The 12,403-nt window shown below is 38.7% G+C and overlaps 1 protein-coding gene across 1 annotated transcript in view; it reads right to left on the bottom strand.

Moving 5' to 3' along the window:
- Positions 1-12,403, bottom strand: part of PLCB1 (phospholipase C beta 1) — a 400,603-nt gene that overhangs the window by 29,876 nt on the left and 358,324 nt on the right. Inside the window, exons 25-27 of the mRNA XM_049649824.1 lie at positions 10,891-10,944; positions 6,874-7,093; positions 2,966-3,146 (exon numbers count right to left, since the gene is read on the bottom strand). Of these exons, the coding sequence (XP_049505781.1) occupies positions 2,966-3,146; positions 6,874-7,093; positions 10,891-10,944 (455 nt within the window). The remainder of the gene's footprint in view (positions 1-2,965; positions 3,147-6,873; positions 7,094-10,890; positions 10,945-12,403) is intronic.

Genomic DNA, 12,403 nt, shown 5'->3' with positions numbered 1-12,403 from the left:
GAGTGGTCCATGTAAAGGTTACTTCAGATCATGTCACTCCTCCACTCAAACCCCTCCAGTCATGTCAACTACACTCGAAGTGAAACGCAGAGGCCAAACAGAGGCCCACAACCCTACAATATCTGTCCCTAACACCAAAAGTCCCATCTCTGACCCAAGACCCTATAGTCATCCTCAGACCGAGCCACCCTGCTGGTCCCCCAGCAGACAGGCCCATCCCTGACCCAGAATCCTTGCATTTGCTAATCCTTCTGCCCAGGAAAATCCTATCCCATGTGTTTACAGGGGTCATTCCTTCACTCCTAACTCAGGTGCTGCCTCTCAGTGAGTCCTTCCCTGGTTACTCAATTTAAAATTTCAAGGCATGCTCCTCATCCTTCCCTCCATCTCCATTCCCTGTTTCCCCATTTTTCATTGATTTTTCTCCTAAACCCTTAGCACCTCCTGACATACTATATCTGTTACCAATTTATTTTGTTCATGGTTTGATCCCTCTTCTAGAATGTAATCTCCATAAAGGCTAGGGTTGTTGTCATTTTTATCCTCTTCTATTTTATAATATTTACTGAGTAGGTATCTACTAAATATTTGTTGAATGAATGAATAAATGAATGAGAGTTTCTTTGTGAGGTGATAAAAATGTTCTCAAATTGTGCTGACGGTTGTACATATCTATGAATATATTAAAGGCCATTGGAGTATACACTTTATTTTTATTTTATTTACTTATGAATGCTTATTTATTTATTTTGCGAGACAGAGGGATGGAGAGCAAGCAGGGGAGGGGCAGAGAGTGAGGGAGAGAGAGAAAGAATCTCAAGCAGGCTCCACACTGCTAGTGCAGAGCTTCAGGCAGGGCTCGAACCCACAAATCATGAGATCATGATTTGAGCTGAAACCGAGTCAGATGCTTATCTCACTGAGCCACTCAGGCGCCCTGGAGTATACACTTTAATGAAATGAATTTCAAGGCATATGAAATAAAGTTGTTGAAAAGAGAGGGAGAGACCGTACTGCATCCTAGTCACTGTAATGAAGGAGTTGGTTGTACATGCCTGGGAGACCTGAGGTCATTATGATAAGCTTGGCTTAAAATCTGAATTAGCAGAGGTATCTGCACAATAGTTACAAGGCAGGGGCTCTAGAGTCAGAGGACCAAGGTTCAGATCCCGATTTCACCACTTTCTAATTGTAGAATCTTGGGAAAGTCACTGAATTTCTCTGTGGTTTTTTTTTGTTTGTTTTTTGTTTTTTGGTTTTTTTTTTTTTTTTTTTTTGCAAAATAAGCCGACAGTAGTACCAAACTCTAGTGGTTGTTGTTGTAAGGATTAAATCAAACAATTTCTGCAAATGGCTTAGAACAGGATATGGCCCCCATGGTGAATGCTCAATACATGGTTGCTATTTTAATTTTTATTATTGTTATTATTTTCTGGGATAAGCTGCTGGAGAAAATCAGATGGTGTGGTTATAGTGAGGTCTCAAAGCCATTATCTCTCACTAAGATTTACTTTGACTTTCTCTGGCCTGACAGGCAATCCCTTCCTTACACCAAACCTTATCCCTGTCCTACTATACTTTCATGGCTTAGATCCTATTTTGGTAGTTCACAAACAAGGTGGCCCACCAAAATTGAGTAGAACTTGTTAAAATCCTCAAGCCTCACATTTAGGAATGAAGCAGGGGTCCTCAAAGTGTGGTCCTGGGACCTGAAGCATCAGCATCACCAGCCCTATAGGAGGCTGGATTAATTGGAAATTTGGGGCAAAGACCAACAACCTATGTTTTAAGGCTTCCAGGTGGTTCTGATGCATGCCGAAGTTGAGAATAATTGGCCAAGTGGAATCTGATGTTCGATAAGCTCCAATGTGATTCTGACCTGCTTGTTTGCATATTATCATTGTGGAACCAGTGCTAGGTCAACAGCATTACACTGAATCACCTATTACATAGGGATGGCCAAACCATCCACTAATGGCTAAACCAGCCACTGATCTCCAAAGCAGAAACAGCCCCAGAATTCTCTTACATGGACAGGCTCTCGGCAAAGAAACAGACAGCTCAGATAAACACATACAGACTCTGGCTACACTAATTTCTATTAGCTTACTTACTTGTTTTATTTGGGGAATAAGCTTTTGTTAAAGGCTACTTTATTGTTTGATTCATTTAATCTGTCACCAAATATTTATCATAACCATACTACGTGTCAAAGCATCAACAACAGTGGAGGGAATGTCACAACCTGTGAGAAAACATTTTGGAGGACAAAACTGATCACTAATAGAGACTATGGCATTTCCTCTCACAGGGAGCCTCAGCAATTAGGTCGACAACATCCCATACTGGTCACGTAGAAACTGACTCTCTTAAATGTAGGAGAGAGGACTATAGGCTTTTTTTTTTTAGTGCTCGCAAGGCCCAGGGACACCAAAAAAAAAAAAGGTGAACATTTATTTGCAGGATGTTCTTAATTTTCTTGAAACAAGATATGTGTTTTTTTAATCCCTTATGAGAGTTCAACGACTCTCCCCCCCAAAACTGTTATAACCCCAAAATAAGCTAGTGAAAATAAAAACAATAAAACATAGCCTCATTGGGGAACAGAGAGGAGCTTGGTAAAAGTGCTAGAATAGTGGAACTTGTAAAATATTAGTGTGGTAGACACTAGGTGTCCTTAGGCAATTTCAAGTTCTAAGAAATGATTTTGTTGTATTTTAAAACCCAAGTAGTAAGTTTTGATTGTGGTTTTAAGCATGCATGAAATCACATGTCACAATATGGATCTGAGAACTGCATCTTACTTCTGTCTATACCCTAGCATCAAGATAAGATTATTAGCTAAGGAAACAAGAGGAAGGTGTCAGTCAGACCTGCCACCATCTCTCTAAAGTTACCCAAGAGCATCAAGAATTTTCTATAGAAAAGAGGGTTCCAGCTGTACAATCATATTTCTCAGGCTTACCAGTTTAATATGTTCTCGCTTCTGGTATTTCTCACTGTAATACTGTTCTTGTCGAAGATTAAGCAGCTGCTGCTGTTGTTTGTCCTTCAAGTCTATTAACTTTTGGGTCATTTCAGCATCTAGGGCAGCAAGATCTTGCTCAATTGTTGATGAACCATGGTCAGGACTGCTGGGTTCTGATCTGCAGAGACACAGAGCTTGACTCAAAACATGCAGGTCATAACAAGGTAGAGGGAAAGTTGTACACCAGCGTTCCTCCTATATAGAGTGCTGTGTTTGGAAACATGTTTTGATAAAATACTTGAGATAGAGGCTGATACCCCAAGGACAAGCTTAGCAGAGGAGGGTCTCCAAACACAGAGAGTGGATGACATTTGTGAGATGTCAGGTAGCGGCAGAAAAGGAAAGCCAGGAGGCTGGGGGTCCTATCATGGTGGTAGAGAGAATGATAATCCTCCCTTGGGAAAAACAATGTCTGATAAAGATTTTTAAGGCTTTAATCTTTGAATTTTTTTTTAAAAAAAGGACATATATAATGTAATTCCCAGTTGTTTATCTCTTATAACAACTTAAGTGGACTTTACATCAGTTGGACTCTGTCAGGAAGGTTGAAAAGGTGCTAAATGTTGCATCCGGGTCATATGGGTAGAAAACAGAACATGCTAGCAGACCCTCCCACCTCCACCACCCCAAGCTGACATGTTCTGTTTCTTGACATCTTTTAATATCAAAGATGCATTATTAACATAATTTTCTTTGGGGGATGTACCAGCTTCATGGATATTTCTACCCAAAATGGCACTTTCCTATAAATGCTTATGTTACAAGAGAAAGGGGGATGCATGAGTTCATTGAAAAATATTTATTGAGTGCTTACTCTTGCAGGGTAACTTTCTTTGAGTTATTCATAGTCAGAAAATTATACAGATACTGAGAAGTTTAAGGGTAATATTGAAGTAAATCAAAGCAATTCTCACTGACTTGTTATTGTGCTAAAACATATGGTGTGATTCCTTCAAGTTTTGTGCTCTTTTTTTAGAACACACAGAAAAGGAGAATAGTGTTGAGAATGGGTTACCATGAGCAGGTCTGTTTTCTTCATTCATATGGAAACTTCTGAGGTAAGAAAACTAAACCACCTAAGACATCTAGCCTATCAGATTCTGCCTCCATGTTTTTCACTTGTGGCCAGGTGGAACAGGTAGACATTTCTTAAATCAGCCGGCACTAATTCTTGTTGCTTTCACTTTGATTTAGGTCACCATTGATGGCATTACAGGAAGAGTCAGTTGGTTAGGATCCTATTTTGGCAAATAAGGGATGCAGAATTCCCTCAGAAGTTTCTATTTGTATTTTTATGTGCAATGCCAAATGAGAATAAACACTCTACAAGGTTCATGGAACCTGATACATCAGAATAGCATGGCAGCATAGAGAGTTGATGACATTTGTGACCCTCCATCCTGGCAGGAATACGAGTTTATTTGCCAATATCACTATAAGTAGCATTGGTGGGGTGACCTCCATCTTGGCATGAACATGAGACACATTTATTATCTTTTGTAGCAGGAAGTCAGTGTAGCCAGAACAGAAAGGTGTTTCTTCAATCAGCCACAATCACTACACCCACCATGGCAGAGGCAACAGGGTCAACATTTATTGACCACTCTACACACGCCAGGCACTCTCTCCTTTTGGCTTTCATAGTAACCCAATAAGTAGGTATGACTATCTCCAGCTTACATTTGAGGAAACTGAGGTTCAGTGAGACAGTTTGCCTAAGGACACAGTATGGGGGGGTCCAGAGCAGCTTATCCAAGGACAAACATCCAGAGGAAAGCAAAGTCTGTGTTTTTAAAAACAATGCAATCATTGCACGCCAGTGTCTGGACAGAAACTATCTTTGAATGATCTGCTCTTGCCACGATGTGGAAACCTCAGTTGAGAGAGTGGATATTTGGATAAGAAACTAATCTAATGGACATTATTTCCATTTATTATTCTGAGGTATTTTCAGGATTTTAATGTGTATCAAAGGTGACAGGAGATAGATGGACATAATAAGACCTCAGTGGCTTTGCCTCTTAAAGAAAAGTTTCTCTTGATGTATCTTTTGATACTAGATGCTTAGGGATTTTTGTTTATTTTTTGAGGAGAAGTATAAAAAAATAACCAAGGGAACAGGGTTTCTGCATCTGCTGTAAGAACAAGGTTGAAAACATTATCCCCTGTTGCCTAACATTGCCTGTATAAGAACCATGAGATGAATTCTTTTGTAATTCGATACTGGGAAAATGTTTGTCTCTCTTAGAATAACAAGAAAGTTTGCTTTACTCCAATAAGGAGAATTATCTAACCCATATTCCCTTTCTCAGAAGCTAAGAGCTAAATTCAGTATTCAAGGACAGAAATTACATTAAATGGTGGGTACCGTCCAATAGAAATGTAACACAGGCCATGTATTCGATTTTTTCCACATATGTGATTTAAAACTTTCAGTGACTACCTTGAAAAGTAAAAAGAAATGAGTGAAATTTATTTTAACAACATATTTTATATAGCCTAGTACATCTAAAACATCATCATTTCAACATGTTATGAAAATAAAATCAATAGAAATCAATAGAAATACATTAGCTATTTTATATTCTTTTTAAAAAAAATGAAGCCTTTGAAATCTGGTAATTTATGCTTACAGCACCTTTCAATTTTAATGAGATACTTTTCAAGGGCTCAATAGCCACATGTGGTTAGTGACTTCCATATTGGACAACTATTGGAATATTCCATATTGGACAGGTTTAGATAACTCTTAGCCACTCTACATATGTGTGTGTTGTTTTTCTTTTTCTATTTTCATAGGATTTTTACATATGTGTTCTTTGGTAAGTTACTTCAATACTCTGTTAGAAGTTTTCTGGATATGACTTCTAAGTAAACAAATAGGTGAATAAACAAAGGACCACATACATATCACAACAACAAAAGTTTAGAAGTTTTAGGCCAAGCTTCGCCTGAACTCTTTGTGTACCTGTGGGTAAATGTTAATGTCTTTAGCTTTTGGTTTCCTCCTTGAAGAAGTGGCAGAAGTTCACCTTGAGAGCTTCTAAGACCACTCTCGTTCTACGAAATGGTGATGTTGTTGCTTTTTAAAGCCCAAGTACTGGGTTATGATTGTGCCTTTAAGTTAAGGACATGTTAAATCATATGTCACAATATGGCTCTGAAATTGCCTCTTACATCTCTCTATAGCCTGGCATCAAGGTAAGATTATTTTGTAAGGAAGTGAAAGAAAGGATGGAGTAGACTCAGCTCAATGACAATGGCTTGCATGTTCCCATAGTTCCCCGCATTGCCATGTGCGCTACTTATGGGTGATAATTGTGTAGGTAATGCTCACTGCCCATGACTCCCCAGGGCACACAGTAGGCACTCAATAAATGTTGTTTGAATGAATGTGTGAGAGATGCTTCTCCCGGTCAAGGTCTGGGTATGCGGGGCTGGGAGTACCTCTAGACCCAAACACAAGGGTTATCTGTACAAAGCATTGTGGGTTTCAACAAGGCCAGCAAACAGTAGTTGAGACTTCTCTTTGCTATAACAAGTCACCTCTTCAACTAGGTTACAGAACACAGCAAAATTTCATACCTGCCAGGTTGGCAGCTATACTATGGGAAGTCAGCCAACAGGTATTGGGCCCACAGGCCAGAAAGCCAGGAAAGGATTCCTGCATATCTATTGTTAGGATGTGGGCAAATAAAGAAATTCAGTTCACAAGTAAAACTGAGCTGAGGTGGCTTTCATTCTTGCAGTGTATCCAAAATGTGGCGTAAAAACATCAAAAATCCATGTAACAGACTCTTTCCCTTCATACTATAAAACAATCTGGAAATACTCATTCAACTTACTTTTTCTTACTATCCTTTTTGGCTGTCTTTTCCAAAGCTGCCCTCCTTCTCAAGTAGTCATTCTGAATTTCATTATATTTTGTAGTGTGTTCTTTGATAAGGTCAGTGGTTTTCTTGTGGTGTCTTTTCACCAGGTCTTTCATTTCTTTGTAGTGCTTCTTTTGAAGTTTCACAAATGGTTTCTGTTGCTTTAGCTCTTCGATAGTCTGTGCTTCCACTTCTGCAACAAACGAGTATAAGAGTGAACAGACGTGGAATGACTGCAAACACAGATGTAAAGAGGGGTAGCAACCTGCCTCTTGAGCGACATTTGTTTGATCCCAGCCAACTGGAGCTTATGAGCAGAGCTTGCATGTCAAATGTATCTTGGTTCCAGTCTGGCTCTGTCACTGCTAACTTTTGCGATTAAGTTATCTAGTGGATAAACACACTCAAAGACCCAATCTCTTCACTCACAATTTTTTTTGAAAGTTTGGGTTCCCTAGAAACAGAGCCCAAGATGGGGGGGTGGGGTGGCGGGGATTCAGGTGTATGTGATTTACTGAGAAGGGCTCAGGTGGAGGAAGTGAGTGCAGTGGACAAGGAAGAGGAAGGGGCGGAGGGATGGTGTGGTCTTAGCTGGAGCCTAGCTTCTGCCCGTCCGATGGGGTGCTCTAGAGTACTATAAAGTGCATCTCACTTTGAGGCAAGAAGGTCAGCCTTTTGCACATTTGAGAAAGTCAATGATGGGAGGCATAACCTCCTAGAGAGGTCTTCCTTTCAGCTGAGGGAAATTTCCAAGAGAAGGGGAAGCTATACTCTGTTAATGGCTAACACTCACCACAGCTGGACATGGGTGCATCAGATTAAAAGGAAACCTAAATGGGCACCAACAGGATCTACTTCAAGGACCTCAATATTTCCACTACTTTTTAGGGTTGTTATGATGAAATAAAAGAATCATACAAAGTATTTAACAGTTTCTGGAAGTGTGCTTGTAGAGGCTTAACAAATGATCATACAGGTTGTATAGCACCCTCTCTAAGGGGCACTATTCACATTGTAGGTTTGGATTTATCACAAGTATTTCAGTAAAAAGCACTTAAAGAGGGGGAAAGTCCCTTGATATGATTTACCCAAAGGCGCTATAAGGGTTAGTGGTAGCATACACTACTACATAATATTTTTTTAATGTTTATTTATTTATTTTGGGAGAGAGAAAGTGTGCAAGTGAGCAGGTGAGGGGCAGAGAGAGTGAGAGAGAGAATCCTAAGCAGGCTCTGCGCTGTAAGCATGGAGCCCAACAAGGGGCTTGATCTCAATCCAATGCTCAGAAAACAATTAATGCTTGACCTTAAACCACTCTGTATTTTACTGACATATTTCGCCAATTCTAGAATATGCATCTTTAAAGTATGTTAACCTTTCTGAAATTAAGAAGCTTTGTATAATTGATGGAGTGTCACAATTTGTTGATGTTTTTCTTTCTTAGCAATCCATGAATAGCAGGGTGACTTAAAATGGATGGTGTCTTAACTTCAATGAATTATCATATATTTGGGCCCAAATTAAGTCATAGTTCACATGTTTCCACCCTTTCATTTGAATTTTCTGCTTCAAGGAACAAAAATATGTTATCATAAATATTTAGAACTGTCAAAAGATTCAGAGTTAATATATGCCACGAAAAACAACAGACCTGAATAGAAATGAGTTATCTAATGGATAAACACTAAAATCAGAATAATAATTTATGTTCTTCAATGCTAAGGTCATTAAGCAATTGAAACATGCTCCCCTTTTTTATAATGTGTCTATTCTCCTGACATTCGATTCCTTTTGAGAAAGAGGCCAGGAAGAGAATCAGGTACATTTATCTAATGGTTTCCCTCAGGCCCAAATGGACTCATTATGGTTGCATAATAACTTATTATATTAAGAATTTATAATCCTAAAGAATTGCTGCATTTTTGGTGATAGATTATATCCCACTTCATTAAAATGGTATAGAGCACTTCGGTTACAGCAAGTTTAGCAACAGGATTTGAAATGTTCCAACCTATGATAAAAAAACAAATTTCCACTGGAAGTACTAATTGTTTTTTATTATCTGTGGACGAAAGGCTATTCTTTGAATATGCTGTTAAGCATAGATGTAGTGTCCATTTACACAAAGAAACAAGCTACCCAGAGATAATCACTGCTAACATACTGGCACACACCCACTGCCTTTTGTCTACACACTTATGTATTCTAAATAACACTGGAACCATGTTGTATTTACATTCCTGTCTCTTGTTTTATGTATTAACATCATATTGTTTCCCATGGAATTAAATCTTTAAGAACATGTTTTAATACATTCCTCAAGTAGTTTTTCTATGCATAGTTTACATATTTTGGGGGGGAAATATAAATACACACGTAAAATACTTAAATCATAAATCCATAGCCTTATACATTTTCACAGAGTGAACATGCTTCAGTAACCACCACTCACATCAAAATCAGAACACTGTCAGTGCCTTGGAGATCCTCTTTTTGGTTTCTGCATCCCCTCTGCCCTCCCAGGTATAATTCAAATCCGTGTTTCTAACACACAAATTAGTTTTGCCTGTTTTTAGCTTTATGTAGTGGGAATTATAAAGAATGTGTTCTTTTGTGTCTGGCCTCTTTTCCTCAACATTATTTATGCATGTGAATTTTATCCATGTTGTGTATGATCGTAGTTTATTTATCCCTACAGCTGTACCCCATTTTATTCTGTGACTGTACCATGATTTATTTACCTGTACTAGTGTTTATGGACATTTGGAGTGTTTACAGTTTTTGGCTCTTACCCATAGAGTTTCTTGTGGTGAACATGTGCTTGCATTTCTTCTGTTTATTGGGTCACATATTGTAAACATTTCCAAGATTCTACTGTATGCTGCTCATTGTGTGTAGTATGTACCAATTTTAGTCCCACTAGTTTAAGGAGCTAATGAAATAGAAATTATCCTAACTGTATCATAGTTCTTAAACACGCCATATTGTGTAATCGCAAACGGTTCACATTCTGCATTGCTAAAATATGGCTTATTACTCTGGAAAACAGGGTGGAGGTTCCTCAAAAAATTAAAAATAGATCTACCCTGTGACCCAGCAATAGCACTGCTAGGAATTTACTCAAGGGATACAGGAGTGCTGATGCATAGGGGCACTTGTACCCCAATGTTTCTAGCAGCACTTTCAACAATAGCCAAATTATGGAAAGAGCCCAACTCATGAATGGATAAAGAAGTTGTGGTTTATATACACAATGGAATACTACATGGCAATGAGAAAGAATGAACTATGGCCCTTTGTAGCAACGTGGATGGAACTGGAGAGTATGATGCTAAGTGAAATAAGTCATACAGAGAAAGACAGATACCATATGTTTTCACTCTTATGTGGGTCCTGATAAACTTAACAGAAGACCAAGGGGAGGGGAAGGGAAAAAAAAAGTTAGAGAGGGAGGGTGCCAAACCATAAGAGACTCTTAAAAACTGAGAATAAACTGAGGGTTGATGGGGGGTGGGAAGGAGGGAAAAGCGGGTGATGAGCATTGAGGAGGGCGCCTGTTGGGATGAGCACTGGGTGTTACATGGAAACCAATTTGACAATAAATTTCATATTAAAAAATAAAATAAAATAAAATGAAATAAAATAAAATAAAATATGGCTTATTGTCGGCACTTTGGGAAGGCATGGATTCCTGTTCATTGGGTCACACTTACAGTATGAAACTATCTTTTGATTCTAAAATAGTTATCTTGTGAAAATATATTAGTTTTATACCAATAGAGTCCTATCTGCCAAACACAGTTACTTCTCTGTGATGATATGGTTACATTGTGTAATGTGGCTTTAGCTAGGACTGCATACCTGTAGATGTTTTTAGAGAAGAAATATGATGTTATTTTTCAGAGATGAAGGGAAATCTTCTCTCTCTAAATACTTATATTGTATAATATTCAGCTGCCTAATTCCATGGGGGAAGATGGTGACATTTACCTGTTAAAACACTCTGAATAAGATCTTCTGTTTTGGCAGGTGCCTTTACAGAACCTGAAATAAAGAAAAAAAAGAAACAGTCCCTTTAACTTTAACTTTTAAATTGTATTCTTCCCGTATAACAATTAAGTTTGACTCTTGAGTGTAAATCTCTTTATGGATAAATAACAAAATGTAGGAGAAAATAATTTGCAAATAAATAAATAAATAAATAACCCATGACATTCCAAACAAAGTCTTCATTTTGTTACTTTGAGGCAAACCTAAGTAAATGTGAATTTATATGCTTCATAAACACACAGAAAGGACATCCTTCCACTTTGAAGCAAAACTCCTGTCAACAAACTCCATTTCAGCAATGCTATTGCCACCTTTTGGCCAAATCACGAATGGCAAGTGTTTTTTGTTTTTGTTTTTGTTTTTTTAAATCAACTGCTGGGATGCCTGGGTGGCGCAGTTGGTTAAGCATCCAACTCTTTATCTCAGTTTAGGTCTTGATCTCAGGGTTGTGAGCTCAAGCCTCACTTTGGCTTCCACCCTGGGTGTGCAAGCATGGAGCCAGAAAAATCAAATGCTGACCAGCAGGCAGTAATAACTGTGGCAGGCAATAGGTGCCTGGGTGGCTCAGTCAGCTAAGCGTCCAACTTGGCTCAGGTCATGATCTCGCGGTTTGTGAGTTCGAGCCCCGTGTTGAGCTCTGTGCTGACAGCTCTGAGCTTGAGCCTGCTTTAGATTCTGTGTCTCCCTCTCTTTCTTCCCCTCCCCTGCTTATGTTCTGTCTCTCTCTCTCTCTCTTAAAAATAAAAATAAACATTAAAAACAATAATTGTGGCAGGCAAAATCCATTCATTGGTGGATACCAGAATGACTGGACAAAAGTTTAAGGAGAAAAAGGGTATTTGCATAGTCTTGAAGAATCTCCTCTAAGATGACTATTATCTATAAAGGAGAAATCATAAATTTCAGTTTAGAAACCTGGCAGACTCCACCTTAACCAAGTGATCCCACATCACCAATGATGAGAAATACTAACATCAGGCTTCCCTGATATCATGCATGGAGAAGGGCACAGCATTGTTTCTGCGATATGCTTGCCAAAATTGCAAAACTTCACTCTAATCATGAGAAAACATCAGACAAACCCAAATTGAGGGATATTTCACAAAATAACTGACCAGTACACCTCAAAAGTGTCAAGGTCATAAAAGACAGGATAGATGAGGGACTGTCATAGATTCAAGGAGCTGAAAGAGACATGACAATTAAATACAATGTGGGATTCTGAGTTGGAACCTGTAACAATAAAAAGACATCTGTAGGAAGTGAGTGAAGTTCAGTTCCAAGTACTGTGCCAACCAGGTCTGTAGTTCAGTTCCAAATACTGTGCCAACATTAATATCCTGGTCTGGTAACTGCCACCATGACTCTGACAGATGTTAACACTAGGGAAGAGGAGACCATTTTTGCAATGTATTCTGTTCCATTTTAAAAATGATTCTGTAAGTCAAAGTAT

The sequence above is a fragment of the Panthera uncia genome (assembly GCF_023721935.1).
Source record: "Panthera uncia isolate 11264 chromosome A3 unlocalized genomic scaffold, Puncia_PCG_1.0 HiC_scaffold_11, whole genome shotgun sequence".
Lineage (NCBI taxonomy): Eukaryota > Metazoa > Chordata > Mammalia > Carnivora > Felidae > Panthera > Panthera uncia.
The sequence above is the reverse complement of the archived record's forward strand: the minus strand, read 5'-3'. Positions and strand labels throughout refer to the sequence as shown.